General features: G+C 36.2%; 1 protein-coding gene across 11 annotated transcripts in view; it reads left to right on the forward strand.

The window, feature by feature from the left end:
* DISP1 (dispatched RND transporter family member 1) overlaps positions 1-20183 on the forward strand; it is a 92627-nt gene that overhangs the window by 61740 nt on the left and 10704 nt on the right. For 9 of the 11 annotated variants that reach the window (XM_072857007.1, XM_072857001.1, XM_072857005.1 and 6 more), the window contains 5 exons: positions 6025-6090; positions 13931-13960; positions 17990-18113; positions 19342-19469; positions 19909-20006. In XM_072857007.1, the coding sequence (XP_072713108.1) occupies positions 6025-6090; positions 13931-13960; positions 17990-18113; positions 19342-19469; positions 19909-20006 (446 nt within the window). The remainder of the gene's footprint in view (positions 1-6024; positions 6091-13930; positions 13961-17989; positions 18114-19341; positions 19470-19908; positions 20007-20183) is intronic. The other 2 variants (XM_072857003.1, XM_072857010.1) reach the window with 1 other exon arrangement.

Here is a 20183-nt window from a genome sequence, read left to right on the forward strand (position 1 = left end):
TGTGGGATGATCTCTCCATGATCATGCAGTCATCTCAAGCTAGAACATGAAAATAAAACCAGTTTAAAGCCTCACAGAATCATTAGTTTGGCTAAGATTTAAGACTTGGGGATATATATAAATCGCTCCTCATCCCCCACCAGCCTGCTTTGGAGGTTTTAGCTCCCAAAGCTTAGTTTGTTTGAATTGCTGGATTCAAAGTTTTTGCTTGCTTAGACCTATTTAAATTCTAAGCAAGGCAAAAAAACATTGTACTTCAGTGTCAGGAAACTGGTAAAGCATTAATATGTTCAAACTTATTGTACATCTTCCTTTCAGTTAGAGTTAAGCCTTCTTTTGAACTGTTTTGGCATTGCAGATTTATGTGACAGTTCTGGGATTCTGAGTTCTGCTGTATCTCAGAGTGTTCTGTGCCACACACTGTTTAAACAGTATTGCAGATATACTTCAATACTTACACTTTAATTAATACTTTAAAAAGGAGGTCTATAAAAATGAAAAAGCTGTGAAGTGAGGATAGAACGTTATAGCTGCCTCTTACCCATTTTATATTTTCCTTCTAGTTGCTTGGCATAAAGATTAGAACCAGAAAGAAATAAAAAGCTCTTGTTTTTTCAAAAAGCAAGGGAATGTTTGCCAAATACCAATCTTAATAACAAGACTTTGTTACAAAACAGCTCCCTGCTTGATTCCAGGAAAAGGATAATTGTTATCTAGTACATTCTGCGTAGCTTGCAGAGCTGATTATACATATACTATGTGTATACAATATTTTCAAGTATTCTCATTTCAGCAACATTAACTGTTCACAAGAACTCCTACATGGAGTTTTTTAAACAAAGTATTTTCCACCTATCTAAATATTTTCAGTTTTTAATATTGTTAGCTTCTGCTATATTTGATGCATTAAAAGAGACTTTTGGTTTTGCTTTTTATATGAAATGTGTACTAATGTCTTTTGTACAAAATACATATGCATATACTGTGTTACAGATTAATAAAAGAGACTTACTCCCTTCCCCTAGGAAGATTAAAAATAGATATCTTTTAAAAAAAATCCTTTAGGTCAGATTTTTGAAGGATGTTTCTGAAACTTTTTATCAACCTTTAGCAAATAAAAGGCAAAAGCTGTTACCATCATTTCATTCAGTGTTCAGGATGTTGCAAATATATTGATTCATGCTGTGGATCAGAAGTTCCTGCATGTTGGTAATTTGTATGGAAACAATACGAATTCTGGGTCTATTCTTATTTAAGCCATTTATTCCATGCTAAAATAGGAATTCTTTATCCAGTGGTTTTCCAGAATGAATAGGCGGGAGGCACATGGGAACCACAAGCTAGATGCTCCCTTTTGTGCCGCAGCATTAACAGCCTGATGACATACTTGGGGATTTTGATATAGGTGAGGAAAGGATAGGGAATGTGTAGCAGTCTCGTGCACCCTTCTGAATCTGAGTCCACATGTGTGGGATTCTCTGTTGTGCACGTGTGGAGGAAGAGCTCTCCCTGTGACCAAACAAATGAACTGGTTCTTTTTCTTTCTCTGAAATAATTTTTCATGGCAGTCAATAATTTGAGCTGTGCTTTCTCATTTTTACTCACTTTACTAATTTTTACTTTTAGTCTTACATTATCCCTGAGTGTGATACCTTAAAAGGTTTATTCTGGTTTTATTAATTCATTTACTCTTCCCATGACTATTACTGTGCATTGTCAGCTATGTGAACAACATGCTGCACTTTCTGTTTGCTTTCAGCTCTGTGCAAGACTAAGGACTGACACGCAGAGACCAGAATACAAATAAAAAATGCCATTTATAATTCAGTGGCTGGCCAAATTAAAAATAACATGCATGGAAAAAAAAAATCAAGTGCACTTAAAATCTCATTCGTTAGGCAGTCCAAGGGCTTGCTTTTAATTGTACTAATTAACCATTAGTATTTGTCTAGACTTCAGATTGCTTTGAAGCAAGCCCTTCTGCAGTAGCAAAAAAGGATTTTGAAGGTTCCTGCTCTGTTCTGAGTGCAGCTGAGTACCAGCGTGGCTGTATTTTGACCTTTAGTATCTGCTACTTACAAACTCCAGGTTCCCTGTGTGCTTGAAGATGAATTTCCCGTGCTCTGTATTCCTTGCCCTTCCTTGAATAACAGAAGAACTAGTACTTAACTAGCAATCTGCTGGGCCTTTGAACTGTAGTCTTCAGAAGACATAAAGCTGATAATGTGAGGGAAATGATAAAAAAACATGGGTCCTTTCTTTTGTACTAAATTGACTGGAAAAGCAGCATAAGCTGTTTTCCTTCTTGAAAAGGACTAATCAGTGTGGGTTTTGAGATGACTTTTAAAACTGGGCATTCATGTGCATGTATTTAGAAAAAAAACACGTGACAGAACAGCCAAAACGATGGCAGTTTGTTGGAATGCTTTGACCGTACATAGTTGTTCTCATGCACTTTTAATTTAATAGTAGGTTGTGATAAGGTTCAAATATGAAACAAGACAACACTAGACAACAAAGAGCATAAGTCTAAACTAAACGCGGCCAGTGACCTGATTTTCAGCACTCTTTAAGAGATGGCATTTGAAAGATTTGGGTATTCCTACTTCTTAAAAGTTTTCAGTCTTCCTTATGATTGGGGAGAGTGCAGAATGAGGAACATAAACTTTGGAAAGCTCTTTGTAAGTTGTCATAATTGTCTCTGTCTCTAGCTCCTTCCAAAATCACTTGTCCTTCTTCTGATGATATTTCAATGTTGTCTTCATCTCCTAGGAAGTACTAATTGATGTGCATGCTTTTTAAGTAGTCAGTGGTGCTTGAATAGTAAAACTAAACAAACAAAAAAACCACACACAAGGCAAGAGGGAAATACAAAGGGTGCCTGAGCAATTTGGCATTAATTTTGCTACACTAAGATTGCTATGAGACTTCTGTCCAGGATATCTGCTGAATAAAAAAAATCTCTTAAAGCCTTGACTATCAATGCAAAATAGAAATGAGATGGTACCACTAACAGACCAGTACAGGTAAGGGAAGTTACAGCTAGAAATCCAGATCATATTTCAGAAAGCCTGGCCCCTCTACTTGGAAATTACTTTTTTTTAATAAAATCACAAATAGAAATGTGTACTGGACTAGAAAAGCTTAAATGCATCACTTCTCTCATTTTTCTAGTGTCTTCTGTGATGTTAATGGGATACCTTTCTGCAAAATTCTTGCATTACATTTCCAGTTTGTAGGATGTTCAGTTAATTCAGTCAAGTGGATGAACTTTTGCTAACTTTTTGCTGAACAGTTTTGATTATATTAAATCTGGTTTATAGTGTATTTAATCTTGTAGTGCTTTTTTGCGTCTTAGCTACAATACTGAAAACCTTTAAATGTTCAGTAAATATTCTTTTTTTTTGCTTGCTTCTTACTGAGCAAACAACATCTAATCTCAGGAGGTACAGAAGGTGATGTTGCATTATATATCTACAGTTTTTTATCGATGTCAGCATGAGCTAAAGAGCCTTCTTTGTGTAATTACTTGCTAAATCCTTTTAAATCTTTTAATTGTGTTGAATATACACTTGTTATATCACTTAAATTATGACATTCTAAGTGACTACATTCACAGACATTGTAACAGCAGCTCAACACTGAAATGTATGTTCAAAGTGAAATACTTTGCTAAATTTGGAGCAAAATTGCTTAAGTAACAGTGTTTTCATTTTCTGCAAGAGATTAAATATGTAGAAAGATTAAAAACTAGCCTTTGTCCCTATAGTCCATGTAAGATTTTTGGAGAAATTGTAAGGGATTGTAGTCTAGCTTCAAAAAAGGAGGAGGAGGTTGCTCTCAGAGGAGGCTTTCTGAGAGCAAAAATGACGCCCCTGGTGACTTACATTCACAAATTCTTACATCTGCACAGGAAGGAAGACTGAAGCATGTACCAGTTGAAGCGTGATATATGACAGTCTGAAGTCTCCTTACTCCAGAGTCAAACTTACATGTGCTTAGTATCAATCATTAATGCCTATAAGAACATCGATTTCAGCCTTTGTGGAGAAATACCTTGATAAAAATAGGTGCTCTCGTACATCTCTCTCATTCTCTTTGGTATCATGGGATGGAGTTTTCCTTGTGTGTATGTTGTGATTTCTTGGGTCATGTTAATTTCCTGTCTGTCAGAGAAATACAAGATGTGACCATGACCGTTGCTCCATTCAACTGGGAAGTGTAATAAAAACAGCTTTGAAATAAAATATTTCTAAGGAAGGAACTTTTTGCCAGTAAAAATGCTGAAAACTACTCTAGTCATCATTTAAATCCCAGAACATATAGAACATATCTATTAATTTCACTGTAATTACCAAGAAAAGAAAAAAAACTAATGGTTTTAGACTTGTGAAGGATCTTGAAATAATATTAGTCTGCTCCAAATTAGCTGCTGGCTTGTTTTCAAATAATGATTCATGGTGGTATTTTAGTAAGCCTTTTTTATTGTCTTGAATAGTTCAGAACTTTTGTTTAACTTGCCAAGCAGTACTATATGTGGTCCTGCCCTTAGTGCTTCAGAAGTTAAAGTAATATATATACGCACACATATATAGTTTCAATTAAACCTTTTGAAGAAGAATGTACTTTAAATTATGTGTTAAACTTTGCCATTTAAAGCTGGGACAATCCGGTTTAAGTATGTTTGGCAATTTTCTTATTGACAGATTGAGAACTGTCTTTAAAAGTGGCTACAATCATTAGAGAAAAGTTTAAGGAAAGAAGAATATAAGAAAATTATTTTTAGGGTGTCTATTACTTGTCTCCTTCATACACTATCAGATTTTCCTACAGAGTTGATGATTTACTTCCTGATCAAGACAATGAACCAAGTAGATACTATTAAGGAAAAGAGCCAGCTTTCCTAGTAGTTGATAATATTTAGTCAGTTCTTGAAGATGAAAGAGGGAAGGCATTAGAAGTCAGTATTGCAAAAATGAGTTTCTAAGGAACCTTAGACTGAAGACTTAGTAAGTAAATCCTGGGCTCCTGCATGTATACCATCTATATGGAGCAGCAAGGAAAAGGAGTGGGGAAAAAAAAACAAACCCCAAAACTTGGAGACGTTTATAGGAGCATTTCAATTTCAAGTCATCTGTATGTTATAAACTTATAGAAGTTTTAATTTTAGCATATAATGAATCATATTGGGATAGAATAGACTATTTCAGTTGGAAGGGACCTACAACGATCATCTAGTCCAACTGCCTGACCAATTCAGGTCTGACAAAGTTAAAGCATGTTATTAAAGGCATTGTCCAAATGCCTCTTAAACACTGACACGTTTGGGGCATCGACCACCTCTCTAGGAAGCCTGTTCCAGTGTTTGATCACCCTCTCAGTAAAGAAATGCTTCCTAATGTCCAGTCTGAACCTCCCCTGGTGCAGCTTTGAACCATTCCCATGCATCCTGTCACTGGATACCAGGGGGAAGAGATCAGTACCTCCCTCTCCACTTCCCCCCCCTCAGGAAGCTGTAGAGAGCAATGAGGTTGCCCTTCAGCCTCCTTTTCTCCAAACTAGACAAGCCCAAATCCTTAGCCGCTTCTCATAGGACATTCCTTCCAGCTCTGATACTAAACTTACCAAAATAACTTCTAAATGAAAATACGTATGTATAGGATGTCAATATGATTGTATGACCTTTTCCCGTCTCTGTTGACTTGATGGAAACATTTTCCTGTGGTATCTTGGCATGAGCTGGAAGTTTGTGGTTGGGGGATGTCAACTACCTGTCACTTTTTCAAAGTAGGTTAATAAAGTTTAATACTGATTTCATAGCAGAAAGAAAGTGAGGAAAAGCTTAGCATAATTAAGTATGTAGGGATTGCCACTGATGTTCAAGGAACCTGGTTTTACCCAGTGTGCATGCTGTAGGTCAAGTAAAGCATACACTTTTATGCTAAATCTAAATCAGATAGAGCAAGAGTCACTTGGACAATGATTTTATTGTTAACACCTTCCTTACAATTGCTTTCCTTGCAGAAGGGCAATGTTACTTGCTCATACATGCTGTGATCATAGAGCAGATCCTCAGCTGGAACTGAAGAGGTAGGTAAGAATACAAAAGCAGACAAGAACCTTTATAAAGCTTGGTATCTCAACTATAAAAATGTGAATTGACATCTCTAATACAGTTGCCAAATAGCATATTGATTTTTGCTCTTTCTACTACCAAGGGTTTCATTTTGCTTAATTTTATGCATAAGAATAGTCTTAGCGGAAATAATTCATAAGTATAAGGTTTAGCAAAGCTGCGGCATTGAGATTTCACACTTTTTAATAGGATGAAATAGCAGTTAGTTTCAGATAATCTCACCCTGATAATCTAGAGATAAAAAAATAAAATCCTTTTGGATTGTTTCATGACATTTTATGTGGGAGGGAACAAGAAAATTCTTTGCAGTTTTCTTGCTTTCAATAAAATCTTTAAAAAAAGCAACTTATCAGAAAACTGTGATCTTTACAACATCCTTTTGCTGTGGGGTGTCCTGTTCTTTCTTTATAGATGTTAATAACTAAGGCTAAATGCAGACAAATACAATAAACACTACATGTTTAAAAAACATCTAGAGAGACTTCATGATCAGAATCAAGGAAAACTCTACACGTCATAGCAAAAAATTAAATTGGGAGGCTTATAAAAAGGTTTTGGCAACTTAATCTGTTGGATTTGTTGTCTGAGTGATTGTAGTGATTGTTAAAATGATAAAGCATGTAGGTGTTTACCTGATATAGCAGTAAAAGCTAGCTTGATATTTAAGAGCAGTTCAAATTGTTCTCATGGGTCAATGACATTCTGAAAACACGAGGATTTTCTTCCTGTGCCGGGATTTAGTTTGTATTGTATGTTCTAATGGAAGGTGTACAATATGATGCATATCTCATTCTGTCCTGCAGGGATTTAGCTTATCCTTGAGTGTAATAATGACAAAAAGCTATGCTTTATCGTTTCTTGTAACCAGATCTACCAACAAAGGGAATAGCTTCCCTCTGGCAAAGTGAAGCATTGAGGTTAAACTCCTCATAATACTTGGACAGGGGAGTCTTTATATTGACTCTGGGGTTTTTTTCAGTAAGTACAGCTATTTATTGTAACTTCACATTTTTGACTCAAATCTTTAAGGGAAGGGCAAGCGTGCAAAATTAGTTTTTCTGCTATTGGCTTTTTAGTTATTATTTTTTTTGTATTGCTGTGTTTAGACATTTGTGGTGTACAAGGTGCTTCAGAAAGAAGATATAGTTTGTGTCCTGAAGAGTACACTATATCACAAATATGCTATGTGTTTTTATGTATGTGATGTTATTTGTATCAAAAGAAATAATACTTCCCTTTTATGAATACCTGCATGAGGAAAGTAGAATTAAGATTATGTGAAACAGTCAGTGTTTGTCCATACTGCCAAAAGCTGAAAATGTTACAGATCTACTGCAATGTCTACAACTTTCATTGATTCTGGATCCCATTCTGCTGGAGCAGTTGTCATGATTGCTTCTGCTGCTGTGTTATCTGCAGTACTATTAGTGACCATTTACAGCCCTGTAACAACTGCTTTATGATAAATAGCTGTAAGCTATACATTTATTTTCAGAATTTTGTGCAGCTCAGTGCTAAAATGGAGACCAGTCACCTGACCAGTTAGTTTTCTCTGAACAATTGTTTGGAAAATTAGGCTTTTCCTAATCTGTCAAGCTTCTGTCTATGACTGTTTCTGTGCTACATTTGCGCCTGGGTTTGAGCCCTGAAATAATGGTTGGCTGTCACTGTTTATATTCAAATGTCACTGAGCATGGATCTCAGCTGGATTTGCTAAGGGATGGCATTTATCAGCAGTCAGTACTTTTTCATGTGAGACCTGTTCCTATAATGAAGCAGGAAAAGTGGTTGCAAAGACTGGTGTGTATCTTTTTGAGATGCTTCTAGCCCAATCAGCTGGGGGTTCATGATAAACTGCTTGATGGCAGGCAATGGTATGAAGAACAGCAGTGCTTCCTCAGGTAGTGCTGGTTCCAGCTGGGAGATGGTCCCTTTCAACCAATGCTAGAGACTGGCTCAGCTGCAGCAAAGCACCAGAATCAGCTGGATGTTGCTGCTGGGAGCGCAGCTTTCTGCATCCCTTAGCTGCTGTCTCCCAGGAACAAAACAGAGGAGAAGCACCTGTACTGGCAGTTTTGGATTTATCTGTGGTGCTGTTAGTTGTTTCCTTACACCTTAGAATAGGGCACAACAGTCCCAGGCAGTGCCTTTGTGCTGCCCCATGTCAGGGTGGTAGCCCCACAGGCATTACCTTTAGCTCAAAGTCTAACTGGTTTGTTGTTCCTCCAAGGAAAAAAGGGGAAGAGTCCTTCTACATCTGAGTCCAGTCTCTACATCTGCACACAGAAATTAATTGCATCTAAGTGGCATGAAATAAATCGGAAATCAAATGTCTAGCCAGGGCAATATCCAGAATTATAATAGTAATTTTAAATGTTTTAGGAAGGTATTGTTTGGATAAGTTAATACAAACGTATGTTTTGGAATGTATTGATGCTTTTTAACTGACTTAAAAAAAGAAGTTACTATCAGTGTAGGCAGGAATGTTCCTGTTCAAAATCATATTAGTATTTCTTTCAACCTTTTAGGTTATTGATAGCTGCTAACACTTTTTTAAAGTATTGGTTGCTCCACAACAGGTAGAAAACTCTCTTCAAAATATGCTTCAAAACACAGCCTGTTTTCCTAATTTTCTATTTCATGGCTACCTTCTGCAGCGTTTCTTGCACCCACTCAGGAAGCAGCTAGTATTGATTCCTGGTGGTGTGAGGCAAAGAGGGTTACTTAAAATGATACCTTTCTCACAGCTGAGGTTTGTGAAGAAAGACCGCGAAAGAATGTCTTGGAATATCTAGGTACTTTTATTGTCCTCTGACATGTTCAGGTTTGTATTCCCCTGAAATGCATTAGATTAATGAAACAAATACACTGCAAAAGCAGTAAACCATCTGTAATTTTAAGTGTTAAATTCATTTGGAATGGTCCCATGCTGAGGAACACGCTCATGAAACATTGCTTTGTGCCATGTGATGTCCAGGTAAAATGAAGGTTACAGAACTAGATTTAATAATATTTATGATTTCCAAAAGCTTGCTCTTCATTGTGGTTCTTGAAATTAGGACCAAACTCCCCTCTCTGTTATACCGATGCCAATCTATTAACCTTCATGAGAAAACTCCTTCAGTGCTGTAACTGAAAGGAAACTTTGGCTGCACTGAGAACGTGAAGGCAGGATGTGGCCGAATGGCATGGCACGTTCCCCTTCAGGAAGCTAGAGCACCAGTTGTCCTCTTTCTCAGGTTGAAAAATATGTAAAACAATAGTATTTTTTAAGTGTATGACTGCCCCTATCCAGTTAGTACGTACACAAAGGCACAAATGTTTTCTATTACCCACCCTGTTCAAAACATTCATAGAAACGCTGAGGTTAAGTGCTTATTTAGGCTGGGGAGGTGAATATTAGAGCTATAGTAGTCCAGTCCAAACTGGTGCCCTGATCCATCCTCCTGATACTCTTGTTATTTCCTACAGTAAACTTTCAGATATTATAGCAACACTTCTTAAACACCACTCCTCCTTTTCACCATGTTGCACAGAAGGATGCTAGTCAACCAAATAAATTTCATGTTGAGAAACTTCTGGGGTTTTTAACCAATCTAGTTATCCTTTCTTTATGTAGTTCCTAATTGTATGATGCTCAGTCTAAACTCACCATTAGGAAAGGACAGGATGAAGCAAAGCATCTGTTGAATAGGGGGCTGAGACTTGCAGTAAATGGTGGTAGAACAGAGCCTGTCCTTTTTCTTTCCCCCTTTCCTTCTCCCCCCTTGGCAGAATATGTATTAGATTTTAATCAGTGACAGTAATTTATGTAATAACTTGGTTGTGCTAGTCCTGTCACAAACAACTGTAATTGTCACTTTCCACTATCAGAGTTGTGAGAATTAAGTACAGAGGTAATTTAATACACAGATCAACTTGGCTTTTGTCCCAGCACAATTATGGAATTCACCATTTCTTTCTCATGAAAACTGATGAGGATTTTTTTTTTGTCTAGACTTCTTTATTTGGAGGTCAGTGGTGTTATTTAAACTGGCTAAATGAAAGCATAATACTTCAAAAATTAGACACAGCAGCACTAAGTGGGAAAGATCTGGTTTTGCCATGCATTTCTGTATTTTAGAGCATAACTAAATAATTTTTTGGGCATAGTTTTCAGGGATAACTTTTGACTGATATAATAGAGTCATCACAACAGCTGCAAAGGATTGGTTACACTGCTGGAATTCACCCGGGCGTACACAGGTTTTTTTAATGTGTGCTTTTCGAAACAAAACAGTTTGATAGCAGGTGTGACCTTTAACCCTCCCTAACTTTGAAGAACTTAATCATCATCATTTGTTCTGCACTGAATATATTTTGCAGGTGGAGGAAACAGAGGGAAATGTAGTTTGATTTTGATGGGAAAGGGGGAGGATGAGGAATGGTTGTGTTGGTATTTTTACCCCTTTTGTGTAAACCAAATTACACAAAGTTAATTTTTGAAAGTTCTTATCTAAACCAAATTTTACGTTCTGTTGAGAAAATCTGTTTTGCCATATAGTTAGAGACATAATTGAAAGACAGAGTAAAGCTTGAAGAGAGAGATTTAAAACATGCCCATCTACTAAGATTTTGCATGCAGAAGGGGCTGGGAGAGCTGTGTAAAGAGTGAATATACAAGAAGATACATTGAGAAAGTGCCTGCGTCGTTCCCAGAGCATTCTCAATTACATGTGGGTCCTTCCCAACAAATGTTTGTCTTGCCAGCTTTTTGAGGACCTCAGATGAGGTTCTGTACCCCAATGTCCAAGCAAACCCTTGTATTTGGGGGGAGTGCGTAGTGATGTGGACACGACTCTCTGGATGAACCAGCTAACCCTTTATAATGGAGATCACAGTAACAATTGTACAGCATGGTGTATGATGATGTGGATAGCAGTGCTGCAGCCCATGCAGAGGAAAACATTGCCTTCTATGGGAGTTAATTCTCAACTAAAGCACCTGCTTGTTTTTTCAACCTTGTAGATTAACTTTGTTGTAAAAACGGGTACTAAAATTGACAAAGTCCAAGGATATGGAAGGTAATTTTATCTGCCAGTATAAACTGGAATTGTCATATAAACCTGTACACAAGTCAGCGTAATTACAAAGTTTGTACTAGTTGTTGTCCTTGGATGGCTGTTGGTTGTGCCAACTAGTTGTATGGTATTGTTGCTCATGGTAGGGTCCATTATGACACAGATGAAAACGGGACTTGCTTTCACAAGTGACTGAGCATATAGGGAAATTCAGGTCTTTACAAATAAAAGCTAGAAATTAATGTTTGAATCACCATATTAACAGTAAATATGTCTATATATTTCTCTCTAATCTGTAAACCTAAGAGTGTATGCTGCAATTACAAAAATCTGTTACCTGACTCTGTAGGTAGCTTTGTCCCCTCTTTCATACAGGCACGGAAGCACACATTCAGTTTGCGCTCTGCGTTGGTGCTGAATTAGTCCATGAAAGGGCTTGTCTGTTTAAGCATTTCTCTTCATACAGAGTCCTGTTACTACTAAATTCAGATTCAAGTCTGAGTTCTGACTTCAGTACCTAGTTTCTTATCATCCAGTCTAGCATTAGTTGAGAAAAGTTGGTTTTGTGGTTAAGGCTGTAGATAGGATGGCGAGAAGTCCCCTGAGACTGCTACAACTTCTCTTCAGCCTCAGGCAACTTACTGTTGCAAAATCATTTCAGGACTCAGTTTATTTGGGTTTCTGTACATTTTGGCTGCTGACAAGTCTGTTGTTCTTGTGGTGGTACAAGAAGTTTTTGGTGTTAGTTGTGAAGTTGAGTATGTTCAGTACCTCTGAAAGTCAAAGTTGTGCATCTTGGCCTACAAACTGAAGGATGGTGACATTTCATAAATTTAAGCTTAATTTTTGTGCCTGGATTTAATAGATAATCCTTGTCTGTACGTTTCCTTAATCCTTGAGTTACTACAACTGCAGATTGGTTATTCTGCTTTTCTCCTCCTTTTCTCCAGCTTCCGGCTTCAGCTTCTCCAGCTTCAAGGAGCAATTTTTACTACTATGTACTACCTACGGGCATGTCCTTGTTAGCAGCTCTACTGCTTTGTCAGGTTGGAGCATTTCCAGACAGCAGTGAATTACAGCTGATAGAAATTGGCTTTTATACAATTTTTATTTCTTATAACAGTTACATTAAAATGGATTCATATTTCTTGAGGAAATAAATATATTAGCTTTATATTTCTGGATGCAAAGTTCTATCATAGTTATATTTATGTGTTATATTGCTTGAGACACATCATTAATGAAGATGAAGAGTAAAAGAGGGCTTAGCATCAGTGTTTAGCTTTGCTAGTTTAATTTGTTATTCCATCCTCCCTGCCGAGGAAGAGGGTAATAGGAATGGTCACATTTATATTACTCTATGCTGTCAATTACATTTTCATCACCCTTTTACTATCATGCTAGTTAGCTGTGCTTTGAATCTATGTCTGAAGTGGCCTGTTGCTGTGTTAAGAGCTGGTTTGCATTGGATTATACTTTTTGTTTGGTGTAACAGAGCATGGTGTTTCTGAGGCTCAGTTTTATATGGATTATTTCCCCTTTACCTTTGCAGTTGCTCAGGGTTAGAAATAGATAAGGTCTAAGCAGTACTTGCACCTAGTACAGGCATGGTTGCAGCTACCTTGAGATGGTGATGCCAGAACGCTTTGGTTCCCCTGGACTAGAATTTCAACCCAGTGTGTTGAACCATATCCTGTGAAGGACAGCAAATCTCATTCCTGAGCACTGAATTAAAGCTTTAAACTTTTGTGAAAATCTCCAAGGAGTCTGAAGTTTGAGCTGTTTATCTGGTGGTGTGAAACAATACAAATCTTTACTCATTTGGAGACCTCAATGTAGAAATACTAAGTGATCTATTTTATGCAAGTAGCTGTTTCTTAATTCATTGTTTTCTATGCCTTTTTAAAGAAGTAATATTAAATATGTTCTTGGTGGTAAAACAAGTCCATAACTTAACTGAAGCCATAGTATGGTTACATCTCTGGAGTGATTGTATGTCACATTTGTAGACAGGAAATTCTTGAGAGGACTTACAGATTCTTAGTGGGAATTTTTTTTTAAAGTGAAATTTATGTGAAACTTACTGATCCAATAGCTAACAAAATGAAGTGCTCCCTGAACAGCAGCAGATACAAATAATCTGCATTTGGGTTTGTGATCTCCTCATCAAAGTAATGTTGTTTTTGTTATTTGTTAAAAATCTAATACAAACTTGCATAGAAAAGTTATTTTATATAGGTATCTCTTGTCATTCTGTTTGCTGCGTTATGACAAGACAGAATTTATCTCCAAAATAATTTTTTGTAGTGGAATTATGAAGGACAATTAAGAAGGTTTGTGAATTGCAATGTCAGAACATGGTGTTTTGGTTGTCTGTTCCCATCGTATGCAAACTTTGTCATGGTTTTCAACGGTACTGAATTTTTATCATGTTAGTTTATTTGGTCTCTTGTTGAAAACTGGAAAAGACTCTTAAATACTAATCCCCCAAATCAGCTGCATAAAATTCCACTTTTGAAAACCCAGCTGTCTGTAGCTGTAATTATTCTCTGAATTACTTGTTTGCAAAGACTCAATTGGATATGATTGTATGCCTTTGAAAATAATTCATATTCTCAAATATCTGATTTTTATAATTTAACTGCTTATCCATGTACGGAAAGAATTAAACAAATTGGCACATGCATGTATATTTCACATATTTTCAATTACTCTCTTTTTTTCCTCCTTCCAGGCCAGCCAGACCGTTCAAGTTACCAAAAAGGTAAGGTCTAATATTGTCACATGTGAGGTTTGCAGAATCATAAAGGCAGTAGACAAGGTGATGGCAAAACTGTTGTTCCCCACACAATGCAAGAAAATAGTTCAAGGAAAATAGTAGGCAAACAAATTAAAACAGATTTTTTTTTTAAAAAAAAAGGTAGTTCTTTATGTAGTGGGTAGGGAATTTCTGAAACTGCCACAGGAAATTGTGGAGCCAGACAGCATCAGCAAGTTGAAACAACATTTAGAAGAACTGATCTACAGTGGGTCCTGAAGTAAACACTGAAAGGAGGACAAGCTCTGTAACATCCCTGATCACACATCTGTGAATCCTGGGGGAGCAGGAAGGGGATAGACCACAGATGGTGGCCAAACTCTTGTGCTCCCCCCAAAGTAGTCTTTTTGTAAATAGCTTCTTTTGGAGAGGCTTTTGGAGACAGTATACTGGGCCAGAATTTTAAAATCTATGCAGATTTCAGTGTTCCTTCTTGGCAAATATTTTATGGTATTTTTTACTACAGTCCATGCCATTCTCTTTGTGTATATATATACTTTCTGCACAAGCATAAAAAGCCTATGACTCAGTACCTTTTTGATTAAGGGTTATTCTGAGAAGCAGCTTGGTTGTATCATCAATAATGATAAAACAACCTGACAGAAAAGTTCAGAAATTTCATCGTAATGATCTTTTTTTTCTTCCTAAAACCAGAAACCCCACACAGTCAGGAACACTAGGTTTGGACTGCATATTCTCTGAAGAATGGCAGGGTCAGAGAAAACAACAGAGCAACTTGTCTAAAACTGTTACAATTTGCCATTAGTAAAGAACAAGCCTGTTTGCTAAATATCTCTTGAGTTACATAAATCTTTTGTTAATATGGATTCAGCCAAACAAATAACTATTGCTCATAGTGACCTCTTTATGATACAGAAACTATATATGGTATGTTTCTGTCTCTCTGTATGAGACTGGGTGGTGATTTAACCTGAGTATGTCTGCATATAGGTGCTTGAATTGAAAAGTTTAAAACTATCCATGTGTTATGCTATCCATGTGTTAAGCTATCTTAAAATGAGAAGGAAAAGTGGAGCGCTATCTTTTTTTTTTTCTTCTCCCCCCTGTCTGCTTTTTAAGAAAGCATCTGATGTCTTAGATCACCTTGGGGCAGATTGCTTGAAACCAGTCTTTAGTGGTGCTAAATGGGTGAGATAACTATAGATTGACTTAATGACTGTATCTCCTAGGGATTTTTATTTGTTTAGAACATGAAGGAAAAAAAAACCTCAAACCTTTTTCAGGGGTGTGAAAAACAGCAGAAGAAAAGAAATTAATGAAAATTATATGCATCTTCATGGTACAAGGCAGCTTACAGTGGTGTCACCATTCTAACAACTAGATTGAAAGCAGGGGGTAAAATGGCATAAAAAAGGTATTTCAGCCAGTGTCATAGTTATTGAGAATTCATCATTTAGTGCTTGAATAGTTCGGAGGAAAAAAAAGAAATGATAATGTATCAGCATAGCCATGCACCCAGCTCATTGAACTACTGTAGTTTTAATTAGGCATCAAAAAGCAGGATTTAGGATTTAGAAAAGTACTAAAGTATGTGCTTAGCACTAAGGATGTGCTTTCTGAATGCAAGTGACTCCTTGACTGAGGAACTGGTTTAAGTGGTTTCCTCTTGGACTCGGAGGACATTGTCAGGCAAGTGGTCATTTACGCAGAATCTAAGTCAGGGCAGTGGCTTACTTTTCACAGAGAAAATAACAAGTAACTGAACTAATTTTATGGCTTTTTAATGGGTGAAAAATAAAATTACTGCCATCTGATTAGCCACTTATGATGGGTTGGGATCTGGGCTGGCTGTAGGCAACTTGGTTGGAGCCAGAGCCTTCAGCAGCACCAAATTATGCTCAGACAAATAAAATTAAAATATAGTGTGGTTATTCCTTTTTGATGTTCTAGCCCAGGTCATCTTAATTTCAGTATGTGATACAAGAAACAGGATACATTTGCAGGTGTAAACAAACACTTACTGTCTTCTGTATGTGGCTTATTAACATGTTAAACAGTTCACCTAGGACATAGTTTCTTTTACAGCTAGTGGCTGAAGCATTTAACCAATTTAAGAGCTGCTCAGCTGAGAATGGACGTGTAGAGACAACATGTCAAAGTGGTAAATCTGGCACTAGTGATGAATAGGAAAATAAATCTTTTGAGTATAATTTTTATGACTTCAGAGCAAATGTCTATAATAGCTAGTCAATCTAGCACTTGGTGTTTATGAAAACATTTAGTCCTATAAATAGGAAAATTCTATTAGGTCATTTACTTCCCTTCACTTCTGCTTTGTACAATTGCTCATTTGGCAAGCTGCCCCTTTGTGATTCACTTGAATAAAAACTTACACTTCAGATTGCTTTTCAGGCTTTTGCTAATTAACCTCTTGTGTGAGAATGTAAGAATTATTCCACATTTACCTAATGGGAAATTGAGATACACCCTAGACCATGCCTATTTCCACATGCTATGGAAAGTCAGCAATAAGCTTGCTCACTGCCATTGATTTTACAGTTAGAAAACTGGGAAGCTGTTGCTGGAGTGAGGAGCTGGGCATTACCTCCCTTCTTAGCAATGGGACAGAAAATTTCTGTAGAGCCGATACTTGAACTGTGATTAGATAATGAGTTGCTCTGAAACTGAAAAAGAACCATAATCTTTTAAGACAGTAGAAATAAGTAAAGGAGTGCTCAGCTATAAACTTTTGCGTTATGTTGCATGTGAGTTGAGGAGGAAATAAAAGTATAGATCTTCTTGATCAATATTTAGTGTGTACGGAGACTATCAGTATAGAATGATTCATAGCCTGTAATTATTTTTCTAATGCCTTTTAAACTTTGTGGGTCTTTCTGTATTCTCTTTCCTCCCAAGATTAGACAATGTTGCCCTTGAAACATAAACTCTATGAATTCAAGTCTTTACTGTAAGAAAAATTATTAAGAAATTAAGATTTCTGGGTTTCATTTTATTTTTGATACTTTTCTGTAAATTTAACAAAAATAAAAATACTTTGACCATGAAAACTGGATTTGCATATAAAAATTCGTGCATTCTTAAAATTCAGAATGAACTAGGAATTAACATCCAAGGATATGTGTTATAGTAGGAGAGTAAGCAATTAATGCTGATTAGTTTATGTATCATGTTGCAACTCCCCTGCACCTTTGAATTTGTAATTGATTTTATGGATCATTAGTATATAGGGTTTGAGTATTTTTTAAAATGACTTTTTAATATAGAGGAAATGTTTTCTTTTGGGTTCTACTATAAAATTGATTTTTTTTCTCTTTGATATTTTTCTTAAAAAGCCTTACGCTTTCAAAGAAGAAACTGCAATGTTTTCTATCATTAAATTTTTAACAAAGCATCTATTTTCTAGTGGTCCCCAAGCATGGATAATATCCATGCCAAAAGTTAAGTATAAAGTTAAGGAAAAAGTATTAAAAAATGTGTTTAGTCTTAAACAACAGTTTTCATGTCACATATGCTTTTTTCCATTTTTAATGTAAAAACATTCTATGTAAATTATTGCCATGGCAGTTTTAAATAGTGAGCATGTACTAAACAACAGAAATATCTATTTCAGTAGCCCATAGTTAATCACCTCTGTAGCAGCACAAAGACAATCTGAGATAAAGCCTGCATTTTTGTCAGAATCCTGGGGGGAAAAAGATGATAATCTGATATGAAAAGCTTGTCTCTATAAGAATAGAAAGTTTCAGTAAGGGGATTTGATAGAAAGTGTGTGTGGGGTGTGTGTTTGTTTTCTTACTTTAAAAAAAAAAAAGTGTAGAAATAAAACTGTTTCCAAATGGTTTCCATCCACATGTGATAGCTAGCTTAATTTCATGTAAGTAAAACAATGAAAACAGGTCAGTGTTTCAACATGGTTCTTTAGAGAAGTATGGATTAATTTTGTGTATAACTTTTATTTTTGTAACATCTTTTTCTCTGCTCCTCTCCATGTAGCTATGCTGCCTTGATAGCCGACTGGCCCGTGGTGGTCCTGGGCATGTGTACTGTGTTAATAGTGGTCTGTGCGCTGGTTGGAATATTAGTTCCAGATCTTCCAGATTTCTCTGATCCATTGCTGGTAGGTAAATATTAATTGTACTGTCAAATAAGTATATTTGGTTTGTTTTTTTCAGTGAAACCAGTAAACAGCAGATGCAAGTACAGCAATTGATACATTCCTCTTAAATTGAGATCTGCCCAGAGGGAACAACCGACTCTTCATATGCCTGAAAAGGTTCCCTGTACTATGAATCTGTTTGGGAATCAATTTCCAGAGAGATTCAGTTGGTAGTAAGCTTGCAGAAGCAAGTTCTGTCTAATGCATCCACAAAAGAAATGAGGCGTTAGAGCCTTCTAATTCCTCTAATTAAAAATTTATATTAAATCTTGACATTGGAGCAGCTAATGGTGATACAAAGATGCAGTTGCCATCAGAGAGTGTTATCCACTAGTTTAAATTCCTTCTGCATTTTGCTATTGAAAGCTCATATGTCCTTCAACAGAACTGCTGTATGCTGAATAATGTAAATTCATCCCAGTTTTAGATGTACAGCACAGTACAACACAGACCATACGCTCTAAATCAGGTTTCAAAGAGTGAGGGCCAGGATCTATTAAAGGAAAGGGAATTCTAAGTGCCTTCTGGGGATGAAATGATATCCATATTGAAAGACTGAAAGTAATTTTTATCAGATTCTATTAAATACTGCGCTCATTTCTTTCTTTTCATGAGCTATCTTACCCATGAGTAGCTTTCAGGACTTTTATTGAAAATATTTAATTATCCTTAAGTAAAAATATACTGTTCCTATAAGTTATTGTTATTTATATTATAGTAGCATATATCTGTAAATATCCATATGTAATGGATGTTTCTTGAAAACAGCCAAGTTATTGTTTCAAAGTCACTTCCAAAATTATTTAAAGATTTGCCTTATTCTTGGAGAAATAGAGAAGATATATTTGCGTGTTTCTAATCATAAAGAGTGATAATTGACATACTGAAGAGGACTTTGTAGAACCCCCTTGCTCTGAAAACTAAGTGCTGAATGTTTGATAGACTAAATCATTATCACTTCTCAGGGAGAGAAGTAGTACATGCAAGAAATCTTAATCCCTTGTCACTCTATACAGTTGGTCATTATTTTGTCTCACCTGTCATAAAGCATTTTACCTTTAAAAGTAGATGCCTGGAGTAACTATGCTTCATAATGAAAACTATCCATCACTTTGATCATATTTCCACTTTCCCGTTTCAGCTAAAGAATGAAAAGTATTAATGGAATTTTGTGATGCTCTTCTCTTAGGGTTTTGAACCAAGAGGGACGGCCATAGGACAGAGATTGGTCACATGGAACAATATGGTGAAAAACACAGGGTACAAAGCAACACTTGCAAACTATCCTTTCAAATATGCAGATGAGCAAGCTAAAAGGTAAGAATTTGTATTAAAAATGCATTTTATTGGGGGTTTTTTGTATGTACATAGCACTTGCTCCAGTACCCTCTGAAGTTAATATATATATATACTGCCATTGATTTAAATAAATATTGAATCTGATCATCTACAATTCTCAAGGCCTTTCACGTGGAACTAGATATTTCCCATCGCAAGCTCTTTAAAAAAGTGTGTAACTTTAGTTTTCTCTTTGAATTATGGATATTTTCAGCACTGGGCTCAATGTCATTTCCTTTGAGGTCTCTAATTTGAACAAAAAATTCAATGAATGTTTCAGTTTTTGTATAGCAAAGTCACATTGGTAAAAATATGTTTTCTCATAAGTAAGAGCTATTACGATGTGTTACTTGTTTGGATGCTCCTTTATTAACAATCTCTTTGCTAAGGTAAGGTAAAACTATTTATTCTGTTTTAGTCATCAAGATGACAGATGGTCAGATGATCACTACGAAAGAGAGAAGAGGCAAGCAGACTGGAACTTCCATAAGGATACCTTTTTCTGCGATATTCCAAGTAAGTGGAGAAATGATGTAAGGAAGGCTAAAAACTTCTGCCAGTTGAATGATTTCTGAGCTTTTCTGTATATTGTATGACTTATTAGTAAAATATTTTTTCTTAGTATATTCACGATAAGCACCTTCTTTCTGTGTGCAGAAGTCTTTGAAGAAATTGGGCTGAAATGTTGTGTTC

The sequence above is a fragment of the Ciconia boyciana genome, chromosome 3, assembly GCF_034638445.1.
Source record: "Ciconia boyciana chromosome 3, ASM3463844v1, whole genome shotgun sequence".
In the NCBI taxonomy this organism is placed as follows: Eukaryota; Metazoa; Chordata; class Aves; order Ciconiiformes; family Ciconiidae; genus Ciconia; species Ciconia boyciana.